The sequence below is a fragment of the Zonotrichia albicollis genome, chromosome 7 (assembly GCF_047830755.1).
Source record: "Zonotrichia albicollis isolate bZonAlb1 chromosome 7, bZonAlb1.hap1, whole genome shotgun sequence".
Classification (NCBI taxonomy): Eukaryota; Metazoa; Chordata; class Aves; order Passeriformes; family Passerellidae; genus Zonotrichia; species Zonotrichia albicollis.
The window spans coordinates 38,419,262-38,440,006 of record NC_133825.1 but is presented as its reverse complement, the minus strand read 5'-3'; the positions used below and the strand labels follow the sequence as shown (position 1 = coordinate 38,440,006).

The 20,745-nt window shown below is 38.5% G+C and overlaps 1 protein-coding gene across 1 annotated transcript; it reads left to right on the top strand.

Moving 5' to 3' along the window:
• The first annotated feature begins 646 nt into the window (after positions 1–646).
• On the top strand, positions 647–20,494 carry PCGF6 (polycomb group ring finger 6). The gene is made up of 10 exons (XM_026799701.2): positions 647–996; positions 1,948–2,047; positions 3,296–3,392; positions 3,877–3,932; positions 4,822–4,881; positions 5,487–5,595; positions 7,549–7,576; positions 8,125–8,223; positions 14,354–14,440; positions 19,669–20,494. The coding sequence occupies exons 1-10, from the start codon at positions 694–696 to the stop codon at positions 19,717–19,719; spliced, it is 990 nt and encodes a 329-aa protein (XP_026655502.1). The 5' UTR covers positions 647–693; the 3' UTR covers positions 19,720–20,494.
• The last annotated feature ends 251 nt before the right edge of the window (positions 20,495–20,745 follow it).

Sequence of the window (20,745 nt, the reverse complement as noted above, 5' to 3'; positions counted from 1 at the left end):
TAAACTGAGATTCGGTGATACTTTTCGAAAGGCTGAGAGGACTGGGGGTGCTCAGCCTGGAGAATAAAAGACTCCAGGGAGACGCTACAGCACCTTCCGATGTCTAAAGGGGCTACAAGAGAGCTGGAGAGGAACTTTGGACAAGGGCATGTAGTGACAGAGCAAGGGAGAATCACTTTAAACTGACAGGAAGCAGTTTTATATTAGATATTAGGAAGAAATTCTTTGCTGTGAGAGTGGTGAGGCACTGGCACAGATTGCCTGGAGAAGCTGTGGATGCCCAGCCCTGGAAGTGTTCCGGGACAGGTTGTATGGGGCTTTGAAGAATTTGCTTCAGTGGAAGATGTCCCATGGCAGGCCATTGGAACTAGATGATTTCTAAGGTTCCTTCCAACCAAAGCAATTAAACGATGTTATAGAATTAAAACCATATTTTGAATGAAACTGGTATTGTGTGATTGACAGTCTTTCGGGAAAAACTAAGCGTTCATTGGCGAGTAGCTTGGGGAAAAAAATTAAGGAAAAAAAATTCCCAAACCGTGGGGCTATAAACGCACACTCGTTGTGGCTCCGCGCACGTGCGGGAGCGCGGCCGTGCGTTCTGTAGAACTACATTTCCCAGCGTGCCCCGCGGTGTTCCTACGCAGGCGCCCCGGGCCGCGGACCGACCCGTGCCAGCCCCGGTCCGTGGACATGGAGGGAGACACCGGATCCGGGGTCCCGGCGCTGTCTGGCGGGGATGCAGCGGGCGCAGGCCAGGGCCTGGGCCCGGCCGATGAGGACCGGGACATGGAGGGGGCCCCCAGCTGCTCGGGGTCGCGCTCCCACCCCTTCGAGTTCGAGCGGGGTCGCTCGGAGTCCAGCGGCGATGAGGACGACGACGACGAAGACGACGAGGAAGAGGAGGTGGAAGAGGAGGAGGAGGAGATGGAGAGCGGCACCAGGGCTCGGTTCGGAACGGATGATGGGGAGCTCGACTCGGACGACGACCGGGAGGTAAAGGGGGCGGGAGGGTGCCCCGGGCACGCCAGGCCCCTCTCCCGGCGTGCCCCGCGTGTCATAATGGACTTTTTATTATTTTTACTTCTTAAAAAATATTATTATTATTATTGTAATATTTATTTTATTGTTACCTGAGTTCGCTTCATCTGTCTCGTTTAAGTGAAGCCCTTACAAACTCTCCGCGTGGCTGAGGGTGGTAGACGGTGGCACGTGGGCGAAATGAATGCTGCTATTGAGGGAAAGAAAGCCCTTTAGTCGGCCTTTGAAAGGAGGGGAAACGTAAGAATCTAATGTGTCACCTCTTTCAGACACATCTCCGACCGACGCTATTGAGGAAATTTGTTCTTTTTTGAAATAGTGTTATTCAGCCAGGAAAGCTGTTGTGGAACTACTTGTGTGCATTCCCGGTAACTGTTCTTCATGACCAGGATTCAAAGCAATGAGATTTCAGCCTTTGATTCTATGTGTATTGTATATTTCATAACTGTGTGTACAAACAAGAGATGACTGCCTCTTGTCATACAAACTCTCTCTATATCTTGATTTGGGACTCCAACTGAGCATTGCTGAGCATTTTTAAATGATGATGTTGTTTACCACCTGTATCCACTTCAAGCTTGCTGGCTATGTGATATTTTGTTAAAAGAGTTTATCCAAAAGAACTTTTTCCAGAATGATTAATTGTTTAAAGTTTTCTTTTTAGGTAAGATTCATGAAACAAATTGCATTACTGTTGTCAAAAAGCTCAATTTAGAAGACTAGGTAAAAGTCTTTAAAAAATGAGCTCTACATGAGAAGCAACTGATCTGTTAGGAAAACCCATTCCTGTAACATACTGATCCCATTTTTTCCCATGGTTGTAAGGCTGTGTATTTTGGAAGCTGCAATCAAGGAATTTCATGGCTTAGCCTGTGTATTCAAGCTCTCACCAATTTTTGTTTGCAGCGTATGATAAACCTCGCAGAGCTGACCCCCTACATCCTGTGTTCCATCTGCAAAGGTTACTTTATCGATGCTACAACTATTACAGAATGTCTGCACACCTGTAAGTATCAGTCAGTATTGTCTGCCTAAGGGTTTAGCTGCAAATTCAAACCAGTTCAGCTGTTGAAATGTTCTGAGTTCAGAAAAATAATTCTCTGTTCAAAGTGAATGTGTGTTGTGTTTATTCTGTTCCTTAAGCAAGATATATTCAATCAATCAATCATGAAGTCAGCTTTCCATATTAAGAAGAAAGATGATATAGGAGAAGATAAAGCCCAAGTAAGACAAAAGCAGAGCTACTACATACATTTTCTTAATTATTTTTTTAATAGGCTCTGGGAATTTGAGTGTATAACTGAGAAAAGGAAGTTGAGTGGCTTTGCTTTTAATGGACTGGAAAGTTTCCTAAGCTGTTATTTAAATTCACAAAACCCCATAAGCTCCTGTGGAAGTACCAGTACCAGTTCAGATACAGAAACAGTGGTCTGCACCCGTGGCACAGTTTGTCCATAATCTGATGAATGGAAGCAGGAAGGAAATAAATAACTGATTTCAATGTGGTTGTCTGTTATTTTTCCCCCTGGATCCTAGAGCCAACAATTTTCCCAGTGCTAAAGAACTGTTTTCTCTCCAAACTAATAAAACACCTTTTGTGAAGCTGACTCTTTCAGCCACAGCCATGTTCATACCTGAATCCGAGAATCCTGGTTTACTAGATCTCCCAAACATTCACACTGCATAGAGGGAAAACTTTCTCTTTTTTTTTCCCTTTTTTGGAGCACTACTCTCTAGTTTGTTCTATAGCACGAAGTATTCAGCACACTTTGCAATTTACAAAGAGGCACAACTGTTACTAAGGACAGCAAAAAGTTGCAAATGCAGCTGTGGTGGTGTCTTAGAACTCTCCTGGTAAGTGTTACAGAAAAGTTTCCTCTGTTCAGGCAGATGGGGAGCTGACTTGATAATAGGTTATTTATTCTAGGTATTTCCACTTAATAGCATTTTTCCAAGTTTTTAAAGGACTTGTAAAACACAATGAAAGTGGCAGAGTTATGATTTCTTGCCTTGTTTTTACTGAAAGTGTTTGTAGGGTGCTTTTCAGCAGTCAATATTCTGCCTTAGCCCTGCTTGTGTTCTACATGCACATTGAACTCTCACTCTGCATCCATTGGATTAGGAGTGTTCAGTGACTTCATTTTGTCTCTGACAAATGGTGTATGGCAAGTCTGGGTGTATTTACCCCTTCTGCCTGAACAGATGGCACTGTGTAATGGACATGTGACTCCTGTGGGGTTTCTTTTCTTTACAGTTTGTAAAAGCTGCATCGTGAGACACTTCTACTATAGCAACAGGTGCCCAAAGTGCAATATTGTTGTGCATCAGACACAGCCCCTCTATAATATCAGGTAATAAATTTGTCCCATTTTTATAGATTTGCTACTTGCTTTTAAATGTTTTGTTCTACAGACATGCAGTGCTCTCCTATTTTAAACAAAGGAATGGTTATAAGAAACAATTATGTTCTTTACTAGTATGAGTTTCACCACAGTAATTAAGATAAAAAGTCTCTATTGTTTTATCTAGTTTGTATCCATTTCTAGGGTTTGTTACCCCTGCCCTGGGTATTTTTTTGCATTTGCTCAGTGTTACAGGCAATACAAACACGTAACTATTTGCTTTGATTTCCTTTTACAATTAAGACTTTTTGGTATGGTGTATTTATTAACTCAAAAAACTGAGTTTTGGTTTTTTGAGCTGATTATGAAGGGTGGTGCTGTCACTCCATGCACATCCCATTTCAATGTTGTATTTGGCATCTTTGTTACAGTTTACTGAAACAATTTTGCCGTGCACCAAAGACTCTTTTTTTTTTTGTTTCCTATTTCATAGACTGGACCGACAACTGCAAGATATAGTCTACAAATTAGTTGTCAATCTGGAGGAAAGTAAGTCCCTTTCTCTTTTACATTACTATCTAGAGATTGAAAAGAATAGAAAAAAGAGTAATTCAAAGCCTTGTTACTTCTCTGGACTCTTCAAAATAATTTTGTGATGTTTGGTTATAAGTTGTAATTAATTAACTGTGACAGCTGGCATCTTTCTGGCTGCTAAATGCTATTGTGGTAGTGGTGTGTACCTTTTCTCATGAAACACAGCTGTCACTGTTTCCAGATAAACATGCAGATAATATTTCACAATTTATTCCTCGTACTTTAGTAGAACTATAAAATATCATTCTGTGTAAAAAGTTCACTTGGCTCAGGAGAAAAAAATGCCAAGACCAATTCTCTCAAATGCTTTTATCTTTTCCTCATTGCCATGTTACTTGCCTGATTTTAGATGTGTTTTCTGTCTCATTTATTTTCAACTTTGGGAGCCAATGATCCTTCACAGTCCCCCTGGATGGGCTGAGTGAAATAACAATCCAGTGGATATGTATGTACTATTGATGGTATTGCTTTGTATACCACGAGCACATATGTAAAAAATATATGTATATAAAAATATATGTGTATATACAAATATAGTATAAAAAGTACTGTGCTCTATGTGAACAGGTTATAAAGTACTGTGTCGTGTCACAAGGCATGACAGCCAGAAGGATATTAGTTCTTGCCACTATTTCAGTATTATTTATGGCCAGTTTCTCTGATTTTCTCCCAGTTTCTACTAACAAAATTTTAGTCAGGGTTTCTTAAGTATGTCAGCCTCATGAAATACTAGTGATAGTGAAGGTCTGTGAAAAGTTTTTGCTGCTCTAACCATTGAAAATTGGTCAATGAGAATGGATATTCTCAGCATCTGAAACGTTTCAGTATTGTGCATTTTTTTCAGGAGAGAAAAAACAAATGCATGACTTCTACAAAGAAAGAGGATTAGAAGTACCCAAACCAGGTAAGCTGTAATCACTTTAAGAAACACTGTAAAGAAAATACTTACCATATCATTTATTCTTAAGGGCTTTCTTTGAAGTATTAGTTCACAACTGAAAGTGGAAGTACTGCTGGAAATGTGGGATTCTTAGTTATTTGGAATTTATAACTTGCCACAGATCTCAGATTACAAAAATAGATTAATTGGCAGCACTTAAACCCTGATCACGGTTGAATTATTTTAAACTACAAATTTTGCTTACAACCAGGAAATATATATAAAATGTGCCTTAATGTTATTTTCTGGCTGTTAATAAGTAATAGACATTACAAAGGAGTAAAAAGGAGAGCTTCAAAGTCTGCTGAACAGTGAGGGACTGTTCTAATTATTTTGTGTCTTCCTATCAAACAAAGCTCTTTGGAGAGTGCTGTGCTGAAAGCTATTAAAATTCTGATGCAGATACACAGCACAGAATGTAGGAACAGCTGATTAGTAATAAAAAAAGAGGATGAATTGCATAGGCTTTTTTCCCTGGTGAGCTATTCTGTTTTGCTCAGTGCATGTTAGTATCTTATGCTGCTTTTATTTCAAGTTATCTTTGCATTTTGGCTGCTTGAATATTTTAGCTGTCCCACAGCCAGTTCCACCGAGCAGAGGAAGACCCCGAAAAGTTCTGGGCTCAGTGTTCCAGATCCCACCAGAACTTGACATTTCCATACTTCTGGAGTTTATTGGGTGAGTTGTGGGCAAATGTAAGAGCAACTGACTGACATGAGGGTGCTGCTAGCATGTGAGGAACCATTAACTGGCTCTTGGTTTTCATTAAATGTGCATTTCTTCCATCTCAAATAGTAGTAGGAAGCCAGTTTTAACTTACAGTGTGATAGTGACAGCCAGCTATGCGCAGGTAGAGGATGCAGATAATTAAATGTTTAAGATGTATGCTTCCTAGGAAGTATAGTTTTAAAATGTAGATGTGTTTTATTTTCAGCAAAGTCGCGCAGTCTCTGTAAACTGAGCAGATAAACCCCTGTCTGTTCCAGTCCCTGATCCCTGTGGGTGGCAGCACTGTTAATGCTGGATGTGCTCACAGGAAACACTCAGTGGCTTTCAAATAATAGAAACTTTTTAACATTGTGAATACACGTACTTGCCTTAATTTCAGTTTTCATTTTCTTCATGCCTGACTTGCAGAAGTCAATTTAGACCTCAGACCTAGTAAACTTATGTCTGCCTGATAAACAAGATGACTTTCGAATCTGTTATGTTTGGTTTTTTGGTAGTTTTATTTTATATGTCCAGCATTGGCAGCAAAGCAGGTAATACTGTGTAAATACCATCTATACCATATGGAACTGTCCACTGTGGGTTTTTGTGGTTTTTTTTTTAATATGGAGGGAAGCACAGAATGTTTCTAACAAAAAAAAAAAAAAAAGATGGCTTAACACCATCTACTTTGTATTTTATTTTAGTGACTTTTTTAGCCTTTGATAATTTATATTGGCAAAATCAAAGAGATTGTCTTGGCAATGAGAAATTAATAAAGCATTTTGAAGAAAGAAAACTTGGAATGGATTGGACCAGCCAGAATAAATTGTTACCTTGAAAGTCTGACTGTCTACATTGTGTCTCTACAGTTTATAATGTGGTCACCCATGGCGGTGGAACTGTATCAAAGAAAATGACAGCTATAGTGAAAAAGCTTTGTTATGTTTGTTTCTTAGTTCATGACACATTTACTTAGCTGTGTCTGATACCTGGTACATATTTAGAGGTGGAGGTACTCCATCATTGTAACTTGAAGTGCCACGTTAATGTGGGGTCTGCACAAGTGTTTTATTTGCTTGCTGTAGCAAGTGGTCAGCTGATTTTAGGAATGTTTTATTTTTTTGTCCTCTCCAGTGCAATGAAAATACTGAAGTGCTTCCTCTCTCATATGTACATACTTGCTAATGCAATGCAAGAATAATGAAATGTCATGTATTGGCCTTAATTAATTGAGAAATTTTCACATTGCACTACAAGAAGGAGATAGGTGATCAGTGATGGAGCACATGCTCAGGCTGTGCAAATCAGTGAACCTTGGCTGAAGCCAGCTGGAAATTTGGTTATTTGCCACCTTTGTATGTATTTCACATTCCAGAGAAACACATGCTGCTTTCCTGAGTTCCTAGATAGCATTAGCATTAATATTGTCATATGGACAGTCTGGAAGGCCAGCATCCTGCCCAGGGACCCCTGAGGTGGTTGGGTGTGTTCTGTCAGTAACTTCTTAGGTACTGTCTGTTAAGGTTCCAAATATCAAGGATCATGAAGCAGGGAGGTTTAAGCAGCATCAATATTGCAACCTAGGCCTATGAAAATTAAAGTTATGTTGTGTTTAAAAATTACTTTAGCCTACACTGGGTTTTATTCACATTTTATGTAGAGAAATCTTGACATCCTAAATAGCTGAATTTACAAGAAAAATTGAGCAGAAATACAAAGGGTAGGAGAAAATGATACATCAATTCAGTCCAATATTATTTTATGTATAGCAATTTAATGAAAGGAAGAGCCTCAGTCTGGAAAATAAGTTGGATATGCAAGACTCATAAATCACTAAGTCACTGTTATCATAAAGAGTTTGAGGATATTAATAACTTACAATCTTAGCGATGTTGACTATTTACTCTTCTGTTTTTTCAGAGCAAATGAAGGCACAGGGAATTTTAAGGTACAAATATTATTAAATTTTTATCTTACAGTTTACTTCAGGAATAATTATAACCTGAATATATTTAGTTTGGTTTTCTTATACTGAGTGCAGCTGGAGCTATTATCAGAATAACAATAACCAATCTTGTATTACAGTATATTTCAAACCTATTGTTTTATAACATCACCCCTACCCAGCATTTTTTTTCTTCTTTTTATCCTCATATTTCACAGTATTTTTTTTTTTCATCTTCAGTATCCCCTCCTACCCTTTCTGTCTCATATTTACCCTTCTTTCTGCCTTGTTTACCCTGGGGTTTTTGGGCCACACAGAACATGGGACTGTTTAAAACATTTTAAAATAATCAATTGCTTATTAATTTTTAAATGTTTTAACAGCATCTGGAGTCTTAATACATATTCCCTGTGAGGTAATGTGCAGGTAGATCAGAGAAGGGTTCAAAAGTGTAAGCTGTTTCCCTGTTATTGGGCTGTTGCTTGACTTTGGAGTTTCTGAGGGATTAGTGGCAAAATCTTTAACTTAAAATCTTTATTTATTCTGTGCAGCCTTTGGAAAAGAAGTTTGTGCGTGTTTCTGGGGAGGCAACAATTGGACATGTGGAGAAATTCCTCAGAAGAAAAATGGATCTAGACCCTGCTTGTCAGGTACATCCTTGTTGTAGCAGTCACAAGTTGTCTGTGCTTTGGACAGGCATTTCCATTGTTCATTAGATTCTAGGAGTAATGCTAGAGTTTCTTATACAGTAAGGATTAAAAAATTAATTGTTTGCAATTTTGTGATCTGCAAGGAGCAACTCTTCTAACTCATTTGCAACCTATTCAGATTTTCATAGTACTCTACTAACTGGACAGAATTTCTAAAGTGCCTTGTAAAATTTCAGCCAAAGAAATTCAAAGCCAGGAGATTCTGCTGTTTCAAATGTAAAACTAGACAGGAAAATGGGAATGTGGGAGCATGCAAAGGCATGATGCAACTGCTGCAAGGTGAATAATAGTAAAATTTAACTGAAGGCAAACAAGGGCTAAGAAAGAATTATACTATGGATGGATGTGTTGAAATATGTATGAATGCAACTACAGACACTTTTCTCCAAATAAGAATTCAAAGGAACAGAATATGGTACAAAAGAATTTAGCTTCATATTTCTCAACCATTTTGAGAGGAACTGTTTGTCAAAACCAGTTTCCAATTCTTCAGTGTATTTCAGCAGCCATTCAGTTGGGAAAGTGCAAGAGTTCTGTAGTGTGTAAATAATTCTTAAAGCTGTCAGTTCCTGGAAGATCAAGCTGATGCTGTTGTGAATAGGCAAATGGTAGAAGTTTAGTGCTGGGTTTGGAGTTAGGGCTGTTTTTATACAGCAGTAACTGTGGGACAATTCAGCATGACTGCTGTGCCTCAGTAATGAGTATTCATGCTGCTTACCTTTTCAGTGGTGACAAAGCAAATCAAATATAAATTATTCATTCTGCAGAGGAATTAATGTATTCTTATTTGCTTGTTTCCTCTCAGTGAGAGTCTGTGGCTTTTACATGGTGGTGACTTGATATTCTAAACAAATACAAGTATCCTCAAAATGAGGCTGGAGAAACTTCTTGCATTATTTAGTTGTTGTTTATTTGAGGGGAAGGAATTGTTTTGTTTGTTTGGATTTTTTTAAATAGTACATCAGAATCTCAATTTTCAGGAACACTGAGCATCTGTCTTGTAAACTGCAGGTGTCCATCTTTCAAAATCACCCCGGGCCTCTGTGCTGGGTGTCTTCCAGATTGTAAAGTCTTAAGATCATCTGCTAGAGAATTTGGGATTTTTTTCACTCATTAGTTACTTTCTATTTGGACTTTGCCAGACAGGTACAATCCCCTTTGGTTAAATGGTTAAATGTTACTAAATCTCGAAAGCTGATGAGTTCATAGGTATCCTTTCTCAAGACATTCTTGATGCTGAGCCAGTCACTCCTATCTCTGCTAGTATCTACTTTGCCATTGTGTAAGGTGTAAAGCACAATTATTGGCTGGTTCTAATCCTTGGTCTCTTCTGTGCAAGCCCTGCCTGTTTGGAGGAAATGATAAATCTTCTTTCTTCTTCAAACAGATGCCTTGGCTGCCTTTTTTTCCTCATCTTAAATGATGTGCTCCCATTGTTTTTTTAGCAAGTATTTTTTGGTCATTGGAAACCTGCAGTTGATTTTTATGCCCCAAGTCATGACTGTTGTCTTGATATCTAGGCTCATCTTTAAAAAAATTGGAAATTCAGGAAATAAAGCTGGAAGTATTTCTTTCTAGCCTGTGATCATTTCTTTGTCATATGGAGACTAAGATTAAAGGACTGTATGTACTGAGCTGTTACCTTCTCATGGTAGTACACAGAGCTGAAGCTGATGGTTTGTTAGTAAACATGCAGAAAGTGAAAGAGATGTCAGACATGTCATTGAGGATTAATAAGCCTAATTAATAAGACTAATGAATCATGTCTTACTCCAGCTTCCCAGAATGACTAATAAACTAAAACAAAATTAGGGAGAACCTGATTCTGAATTAGCACAAGCAGAAAAATTTAGAGAACTAGGTTACAAGCCATATGTGCAAGGAATTTAAATGTAGAAGATTCTTTGCTGCTTTTTTTAGTTTGTTCTAGAAATTTGGAAGTGTTGAGGACTGCAGTGGTGCATTTCCTGTCAGCTTCCCCAAAGTATGTTAAAAAAGAAATAGACACTAACTTTGGACAACAAGCTCTTCCTTTTAATATTACTTCTTTATTACTATTTTCCAACTCTCTTCATTACCTAAAATAATAGATTTTTATATAAACTGTCTTGAGTTTGGTGTGTTTAGCTTGGAACAGGAGTCCAAGAATTTGGTTTCCTTGGAAAGCTTGGAAGTTTCTTTCAGGAACTTAAGTTTCAGATACATTGAGCTAAAATGCACTACATTTGCTGTACTTTTTACTACCTTTACCTACAGAAAATTTATTGCAGCAGTGTTGACTTGTGTCTCACTTGGGACTTAAGGGACAGAGTGTTTCCTCCTTTATCTCCTCAGTATATCAATTGCATTTTTGGCTTCGTTGCTGAAACTTCTCGTGAGGACACTAGGTGTGGTTGTTTTGTGAGTGCAGCCAGTTCCTCCTGAATATCACCTGAGTTTGACAGTCTGCAAAGGTCCTGTTTGAGAATGTTTCAGTCATTCCCTGTTAGAGCTCATTTGGTGACCAAGTGATAGAAGGTGTGTTACTCACCCCATGAACTCCTGGCTCTGCTTGGACATCTCTGACTTAATCTTTTCACATGGAGTTTGAGCTAATACTTGCCCTTCTTCATTGACCTGCACAAGTGCAATGGATTTAGGTTAATGAAAATGTGAAATAAGCCATCTGGCTCGTGTGTGGCAGTATATATAGAAGTCTAAAAAGCAGTTTTAAAGCTACTGCCTTTGTTCTTTTTTCCCTGTTCTGAGAATTCAAATTGCTTTCAGACTTCTGTATAATAGCATTTGCAAATGGATTATGATTTGAATTCCCTAGTTTATCTGAAGGTTAAGGCTTCATTTATTTTTATCTACCACTTGAGCTGGCAGACTGTAGTTTCCTCTTTCTGATGCTTTGTTTTGAACTCTGTGCTTTGGGCAATGGCTAATTTTTCTGTATGTGTTTATCTCTCTTGAATATTCTTGCTGGAATTTGGGAGAGGGTGAAAATTTTTTTTAGAAACTGAAATTGCCAGTAATAGCTAAGTAGGTAACATCTGATAGGAGCTAAATGCAGCTTGTGGTGTTTGGAATCCAGTAGATTCTTGTCTGTGGCATCAGAAGTTTTCTTTAGAGTGTGATTTCCTTTGAGCTCCTCCTGCAAAATTCCTTCCTGCTATTTCTTCTGTAAGGATGAGAGAAGCTGCTGAAAGACTTGCAGCTCAGCTACTTGGAATTCATTAATGTGGCTGATGGAACAGAAATGTTCTGTTACCAGATGTGCATTCCTAAAAGTGTGTGAGCTGCAGTCTGGGGGGACACTGGGAGAAAGGACTCTGTGCTCATACACAGTGCAGTTGTTGATGCAATTTCTTTATGCCAGTCTTGGACCTTGGAATAAAAGCATTCAGGGCCTCTGGAAAGTAAACAGCAGGTGGAGGAAATGGGAAATTCTGACAGCTTTATAAATAACTAGCTCAAATACTCGTGTCAGTCTCTAAAACTTTGTGTTTTCCTTGTCCTTCCCTAGGTAGTATGAGTTGGTATAGAAAAAACTGATTGAAGCCTACTGTTTTCTGGGCCACATTCTCCCTTAGGATGAGTCTGATGTGAGGTGTCCCTTGCATGAACTTTTTCTATTTTTATATCTGTCTTACTTAGTGAACATGAATTTATAATTGTCTGTTATGATGGCTTTTAGAGAAGTAGCTCTAATAGCAGACATGTCACCAAAAGAAAAGAAATGGCATAATGCAAAACCTACTTTATTTTAATAAGAATTTTTTAACAGAAATGATTGAGTATTCAGCAGATTCACTTTCATGCTTCCTTTCAACAAAATGTCAAGCTGCAGTTACTGCTGTCTCAGGCAATCAGTAGTAGTTGGCTTCAATTTTACCAGTCATTTGAAATTTTAGTAAATTCATAGCAGTGATGGTGCTGGTGCCTCTTTTGTAATCCAACATATAAATTCCTGTATGATACAAGGATTCCTCTGAGACACATTTCACAGCTTACTTTTTGCACTGACCTGAGATTTATTTTTTCATTGTATGTTTTATTCTCTTGTCCTTATAGAAGAAGTGCTAGTATAACAATTAGCAGGCAGAATTTCAGGCTTTGTGGCTGGAATTAGGAGATTAAGCATTTGTTATTCAGAGAACTCTAATACATTAAATGTGTGTGAAACTTGTCTCAATTTATTATTAGACACTGGCTCTTTAATGACTGCTGTTTGAAACTGGAGCAGCAGGTAAAACAGTGTACTTTCAAACAAGCATTCTAATTCTGTTTTGAGAGATTCTCAGCAGCTGTGACTGTCTATTTGCATCCTGTATTGGTCAAACAGATTAGATTTTCTATTTCTGTAGAATATATAAAACATTTATGTGATATGTTTCATTGGGAGCAAGATTGAGTTTTCAGTGCCTTATGCTATAAAAATTGTAGAAGTAAGCTTACAAGCAAAAGTAATTAAACTCATGTGCCTGGAAAGCAAAGCAGTCATGTTTGTCTTCCTGCAGCAATAACTGTAGAGGTTAAAAATGCATGGAAGACAGCAGAAAGAACTGCAGACAGTTTTCTAAAAGGAAAATAAATACATTTTTTGAGTACTACGTTAAATGCATCAAGTGTTGATGTTAAGTATATGAGTATATATGGATCAATAGCTAATCAGTATTTACTATCATGTCCACAAAATTTTTACTTCCTGGAAGCAAAAAGCAGAAGTGCTGCTAAGCAGGTTACATCTTCTGCACATTAAGAATCAAACACAAAGAGAGTATTCTGCATCATTCTCATACAATATAGGTGGTGCAATAAATTGGTCCTTTTTGAACCTCTGAGGAGTAGAATTCCTGCATTCCCAAGTCTCAGAACAATGTGGTCTGCCAGCACAAATCTTACTAAATCTTTCCATGAAGAACAAGAGAGAGGTAGTGGGTCAGGCTGCAGAGGAGGATAAATCTGGGGGAGTGGAACAGCTGCAGCACAGAGCACATCCTGTGGTGGATGGTGGCTGTATAAACCAATACATCATGATACTGCAGTTGTTCCCACTGCTGCAGGGGCAGGGCTTAGGCAGTCCCTTGAATAAAGCTGTGGGACTGCTCATTATCAATGCTCTTTATCTTCAATTTTGAGGTCTTGTCAATTCATAGATGAGAGCACTCTCATTTCCTTATCTAGAAATTGCTCATAAGGGAATTATAAGCAAGCTCCAGTTGAGAGAGAAAAACAGTGCTGTGTTAGCTGCTCTAATTTGGAATGTTAGAGACTGGATTTACATTATACACTGTAAATACATTATGTATAAAGGTAACTTTATAGAGAAGCCTATTTTTCATAATAATCAAGACAAGGAATTCAAAATACCTGATTAATGTTTGTGTTTTCCACAAAATTACTGGTTTTGTGGGTAGTTACTAAACAAGTGCCTCCCATGGAATTGCAGGCACCACTGACAGAGTTCAGCTGCATCAGAGTACAGTGCATGGAACTGCTGAGAATGCCCTGCAGCTGCACCCCAGGAATACTGACTGAGTGCATGCTGAAAGGGAACTGTCATGTAATGGCTGACAGTGGCATGCACCAAGATGCTCCTTTCTATTAAAGCACTTCTTCCAAAGTATTAAGTGGAAATAGTCAGGTGTTTTCTCCCTTGAGATAAGGAGGAGGGTGGCAATGGCTCTTTTTTTTTTTTGGTGGCACAAACAAGTTTCCCTCTTTTGCAACTGATGAATGATGGCAGATGTTTGTGTGGTTGTTCTAATACATTATCTACATTCCCATTAAATTCATCACAGCTATTACTAAAGAGCTTGTTTCAGTGGACACACCAAACTGAGAGAAACAATAAACTGTCCTCTCTGTTCAGCAGTGAGCCCAGTCAGGGCCATGAAAGGCTTTAGGGCAGTGCAGTAAATGGTAATGCTGTAAATGGTAAATACATTTGGACAACAGAGGCAAAGATGGCTTTAGTGTCTAACATGGTAGCATTGAACTCTGCTAATAAAATTGAAAGGGCTTGGATACTGTTTTGCCACTCCAAAGGCAAGTTGGCCTTAACCATGCTTGTGTTTTTTCTCAGGTGGATATAATCTGTGGTGATCACCTGCTGGAGCACTACCAGACACTGAGGGAAATCCGTCAGGTCATAGGAGAGAGTGCAGTACAGGTATGTGGCAGCTGGGCTTTGTTCCAGGTTTTCTGTTTCCAAACAGAAGACCTCTCTTAAGCCCTCAGGTAGCACCAGCTTGTTTGAAGAAGCCACTAGGAAAAATGTCTCCAGTTTATTCAAAATCATTTTTATCTTGTAAGTAGAGTTGACAAAGTGCACCATGTTCTTCTTGGTCTCATGATGTTCTGGATATGAGGGGTTTGTGTTGGGTTTTGTTTTGGGATTTTTTCCCCCCCAAAACAAGTTGCTACCTTACCAATGATAAAATGTACCAGCCGTTCTTTCAATTAACATTCCTTGTTTTTCCTGTCCGGCAATTGCATCTCTGCAGGAAATCAGAGGACAAATCCCAAATAAGGTTATCCTTTTGACTGGGTCAGGAGAATAAACTTGCTTATAAAAACACAAACCACAGATAGAGGGTAATGAATGCAGTAAATGTGCTTGATGCATATTGTATTGGCTCTGGTCACAGCAGGAGTGTATGGCCAGCTATTTCTTATTGAAAACTTGCTGTCTGTAATGTTGCTGGCTTTGCAAATAAGAAAGTATTTTTTAAAATTCTTTGTGAATCTTTTCGAAGCATCTTTAAAGGACCACACCATTTTAGAAGTACTGCAGAAACAATGAAGTACTCTGCCAAGCGCATCGTTGGATAGAGATGTAAAATTGTGATATATGGTAAATTGTATCTTAATCTGAACTAGGAAGTCTGAAAAGTTATTATTTAATACAGTAGGAAGAAACAGGATTAGGTTGGTATTTTTTTTGGAAAGCAATCTTAGCACATAGCAGAAGGGCTAAAATAGTAGCAAGATCAGCTCTCCCCACTTGTTTGTGCACACACATGCACAAACATTTACATTTAAAATTCCTACTGAGCTCTCATGCTACAGGAAGGCTTCTGTTTTGGAGGCAGGAAGTAAAAAGCTGAATTTGAGATCTCTTGAACTTTGCGTCACTTGTAGCTGATTTGAATCACTAGGAGGGGTCCAGGAGTCAGGGCAGAGGTGTTTGGCTCATGTTAATATTGGCAAACATTAAAATCTGTGAGGCTTGTGCTGTTTCTGCAGTTGAAGGGAATAAATTCCACACCTGATGTCTTCGCTGGTTTATAATAGCATGAAGAAGAAATGAAGATGTAACCTAATCCAGTTTGGGGAGCAGGGGATAGAAACTGGAGGGAAGTGGGTACTGGTAACCAGCTTGTTTCTGACACTATGAGTCATTTTAAGTAAATTCAGCAAGCAGCACAAAGTGATGGAAGTGCTCTCTGCTGAAAGTTTCAGTAAATGGCAGGGGATGATACATTCTTCAGTCCAGGGGTACAGTCACATGTATGGTTTTAGACTTGAGTTTAGCACAAAAGCTTTTCATATATGAGAAATGGTCTTGGGGGAGCACTTCAATGAATACTGCAGCAGTTTCATTTCTTGTCAGAACTGGGTCTGCCTGATTGATGTCTGGTGATAAAGCACCAGTCAGCAGCTCCACAAAGAGAGCAGTTGCCTTGGGATGCATTCTCCAGTGATGTTTCAAATCTCATTTATTGCCAAATCAGTATGCTAGCAGTTAATTCTCTCAAGGCTTCTCTATTGGACAAATAAATAGAAAAGAAACATCTTGGCTTATTGTGAAGTCTTGTTCTTTCATTGGCACTTTCAACAGAAAATTTGAAAGACCAAGTTCATCTTTATTTTCTCTTCATGTTGTTAGAAGATCTCTAAGGGATTCCAAATAGTTACAGTTGCAATGTTGCTTCTTTTTTGATATTGAAATAATTACATTTTCATGTTTTTTAGTCTAACATAATATTTTGTTTTAGAAATCAAGAGGGTGCATTTCTACAACAAAAAAAAACCTTGGGAAATATTTTTAGATAATTGAGCATGAAAACAATCCCAACGAATGGGTCAAATCTAAAATGGTGAGGGTTGTTTGTTTCTCACAGGATCTGAAATTCAGTAAGGGGCACAGTTCTCCTGGCCAGTCAAACTACAAGTACAGAGGAGCATTTGATGAATTTTACATTAAACTCCAAGGGCATCTTGTGCCTTTGTAACTTTCCAGCCTTTCCAAATCAGTGTTGGAGCTTGAATGTCCCTAACAGCTCTCACCAGAATGCTGAGACACTGTTCAATACTGCTGCTGTCATTTACAGGTTTCTGAGGTTCATTGTAGATGCTTCATGCAGAGAAAAAAGCTTCAGTAACTACTTCTGTAACAAAAAGTCATTTGAAGGAATAAACATTGGGCTCTTGTATTTAGATGAGTACAACCACTGTTAGAGGAGAAAAACAGCTGCTATTCTGAGTCACATTTTTCACTTGCAAGTTCATTCATGTCAGCAGTTATTCTTTTTGATGGGAAAAGTGATTATAAAAATGCAGATAAGTTTCTCTTTGGCAAATATATTAATTATAACGTGCATTCTTTGGTAGCATTTGCAGCATCACATATGTTGTGTGATTTATTATTCTGAACCATAATCGCTGTGGTGCTCTTAGTGGCTTTTACTTACATTGAATGGTTCTTAAGATTTGTTTGTGAAGATTTTGGGTGTTGTATTTATTTTTCTTTTTTTTCCTACTGACTAGCAGTGTGTAATGATGCCTTAGAGCCTGAGTAAATGAAAGTCTCCTGGAAGTGCAAGCTGGATTTTAGCTCTTCTGGATATATTTCTGCCTTTCCAACAAGTGTGGGAAGACCAAATGTGATCTGATTATAAAATAAATATTCCTGACACTGGTCCCCTAGTAACCTATTTGGGTTGTTTTAATTGGGTAAATAGGCAACTAATTTTAGTAGTTGAATGTAAGCAAATAACATGTTCATTTCTGATAGTTGATAGAAGGCTAAAAAAGAATCAGGAATAAATCTTGTTTAATCTTGTAGATGTCAAGATATTTTGACATTTCTGAAGTTGGGTGGTTGGTTAAATCTTCCTAATTAGCTGAAAGTAGGATTTCTAGCTCTGTTTAGGGCAAAAACATAAAAAACTCACTGACAGAATTTATATAATAAGAAACAACTTTGCTCTTTTAATTTTTTAAACAGTGTAAAACTGGTGGACTTTACTGCAAGGAGTGATCAAAGACACAGAGACTTCTAAAGGCTCAATTTTGTCACCAGGCATTGAGATCTGCCTGTAATTATGAGTTTGATCAAGTAGCTGAGAAAGGAAGCTTGTTATTAACTAAAAGGGAATACAGCTTCTTCCCAATAGTACCTTCCTCCCCTCTGCTGCACAAATGCAACCTGATCCAAGCTGCTGGTTGTTTTCACGTGTCTAAAACTGGGCCCTCTCAGAGTTCTGCATCACTGATGGATATAAAGAGCTCACACATGGGAGAAGCTAAAAGGAGTAGCTTCCTTGATGTCCTTGGCCCTTGGCACAGAGGTTTGGCAGATTATAATGGTCTCTTTGTAGCTCTCACCTTTTTGTAACCCAATGCTGTTGTGCTGGTTTTTTGGTCTCCTGAGCTAGGCAGGAAGAGCTGTGCTCTAATTTAATTACTGTGACCTTCTAGCACACATTTCCTATGGAAGTGTTTTACTCTTTGCTATGGGGTTATTGAATTTGGAAAGTGGGGCACTTTTTGTTGCTGCTGCTCTTAGAACATCAAAAAGGGTGTGTGCTCTGATGTTTTGGGCTGTCAGTTCCACTCTGAAATTTATAGCTGGGTGTAACAGGTGGGATCCTTTGCATTTCTTGTAGGCCAGGGTCACAAATGTGTGTCAAAGGACACTGGAGAGTTTTGCTTTTCTTTTGTGCTTGAGTTAGCCTTGAGATTTGTAATGGGCAGTGAGAGCTCATTCTCTGTTTGGGCTTCCTTTTAATAACAGTATCTAGAGAAAGCAGCTGAGCATAGACAGAAATGTGTAATCCTTTACAAGTGAATAATTACAGAGTAAGAAGTGCCAGTACTGGGGTAACTCTCAACTTCTCTTTGTAGAGAAGGAATTGCAGTGGTTTTGGCCTTAGGTTTAACAGGGCTATTTCCTTTAAATGTCCTACTGTCAAACGTACCACTTCAAAATTATTCATCAAAGAATACATTGTAGCATTTTCTTCTTGTATAAATATTTATTTCCTTTAAGAAACTGGAAAATAGAGGAAAAACTGGTTTTGACCACAATTTTTCTCCAAAAATAAAGTTTTGAATGTGTCTTATTTGCTCTTTTGAAGGAACAAATGGGCACAAGGAATAAGTACCTTTGGGAAAGTATAACAATGTTTTCATGTTCCAAGAGGTTCCTGAGTAACCTCTTAGAACCTGTTCTGCCTTGCAGTGCTGCTATCCCAATTTATGCTGATCACCTAGTGAGTTAAAGCTCCTGTATCCTTTAGGAGTTAGCAATGAGTTCCTGGTTATTAACAGGGTAGGAAGATGAAGAAAAGTTAGTGAGTTGGTACTTATACATTATCTTACAGCCTGTGTCTTAACAGGTGAAAACATCTGAAGTGAAATACAGTAAAAATTCTAACACATCAGTTGGTATTAATGTCGTTCTCTCTTCACAAAAGAACTTTTTTTAAAGTCTGTCCATATAAGTATGTGTAATGCAATGTCAGATTCCCAGTGGCTCTGTGGTGGAAGCACACTAAGTGCTAGGCCTTTCAGCAGCTGCCTGTGAATTAAGTGACATAAGTAAGACTAATGGCTCAGAAGTGTCCTGTTTCACAGGTGAAGGGATTTTTTATTATGTCAAGCAGTCTTTGAAGAGGAGAAACATGAGTTAATAAACTAATAGTTTGTCATTTGGAGGTTTTTTAATCCAATTCATTTATTACTTAATAAATGTATATAGTGGTAGTCTGGACTCTTGTGCTACAACTTTTGGCAGCACTTTCCAGAACTACTTAATGGATTACATTTTTTTCTGCTCCACAATGCCATATGGAAATCAGCATGACTTGTAACCAAGAGCCTATTGTATGATGATAATGCCATTGTAGCTTTATTATAAAAGCACTACCAGATTTTACCTTTTTTTTTTTACCACACTTTTCCATCTCAAAGAGGAGAGGAGAGTACAGTTATTTGAAGTATTTTGATACTTCAAAGCTTGCATTCTCCATATGGAAGGGACACAGTATCAACTGGTGAGGTTGTGCCTGGGGTCCTGCCATGCAGCAGCTGTACCAGCTGGTGACAGAAATGCCTCGGGGAGAAGGAAAAGTGCTACTATGAGACATCTTCTTTTCTTTCTCTTTTCTCTAGGATGGTCTACTTGTACTGCACTATGGCCTGGTGGTGTCTCCACTAACTTAAAGGCGTCTGGAATATTAGAAGGCAAAAGATTCTGAAGTCCTGGAGCTTCTTCAGTGCTGTTTCTCACCAAAGAAGCCGTCGCGTTTCCTGTGGCAGGAAGCGAGTGAAAGGAACCACCACTCACTGCTGTGTGCTTGTAGTGTAACCTCTGACTTCACCACTGCAAAAACTTGCAGCTTCTCTAAGTACAGCTGTAGATGTTGCTATGCTTCATGTTACTGATTACTGTCTTCAAATTTCACTCAGCTCAGGGAAATTAAATGCTCCAAGTAGCTAATTTTTTTTTTACTTTCTAAAACCACAAGATTTCACAGGGTGAACAGCCTTTTTTTCCTTATAAGCTCTGAGATTTCTCTGGCTGTCTAAGTGTCTAGCTAGAACAGTGCTCTCAGGGATGGTCTTCAATGAGCAGTATAGTTTGTTTTGGGGAAGAGACAGTCATTTGCCTAAAAAAATATACTGTGATCATCTGCCTTTGGATGTGATTTGGGGAGAGGAAGGAAACTTCAGAAATGCAGACCAAAATAGGTAGAAAATAATGCAGCATAAGCATTGTTTTTTGAGAAGTAGCATTAAATTTGTTGTTTTTCTTGAAGAAAGACAATTTTGTTTGCACTGGAAATATATTTGCTGGTAGTTTGGCTTATACCAAATGGTGGATCATGCATCTCTAGTCTGAATGGAGATGAGCTGGCTGTAAGCTGGTTAAACTATGCATGGAAAAAAAAAAAAAGTAGCACCTCTTTCTACCTGCTTGCTGTATATAAAGTAATCACTGTCAATCTGCTATCATGTAAAATCTGTCAACTGATTTGACTGTCAGACACATAAATCCATTCACTTTAGCACATACCTCTTCAGCAGCTGTGAAAATGGTCACTTTTTACACTCTTTCTAAGGTGTTTTAGTGCATTGTAGTGGAGATCAGGGTTAAGTAATGTAATACCTGCCTGTTACTACCAGATTCACAGAGGACATTAGGTGACTTTAATTTTAACATGTTAAAATTAGGTTTGGTGACAACTG

Coding starts and splice junctions, on each gene's coding strand:
- PCGF6 (XM_026799701.2), top strand. CDS start 694: ATGGAGGGAGACACCGGATCCGGGGTCCCGGCGCTGTCTGGCGGGGAT. Junction 2,048..3,295: donor TACAGAATGTCTGCACACCT/GTAAGTATCAGT, acceptor TTTTCTTTACAG/TTTGTAAAAGCTGCATCGTG. Junction 5,596..7,548: donor ATACTTCTGGAGTTTATTGG/GTGAGTTGTGGG, acceptor CTGTTTTTTCAG/AGCAAATGAAGGCACAGGGA.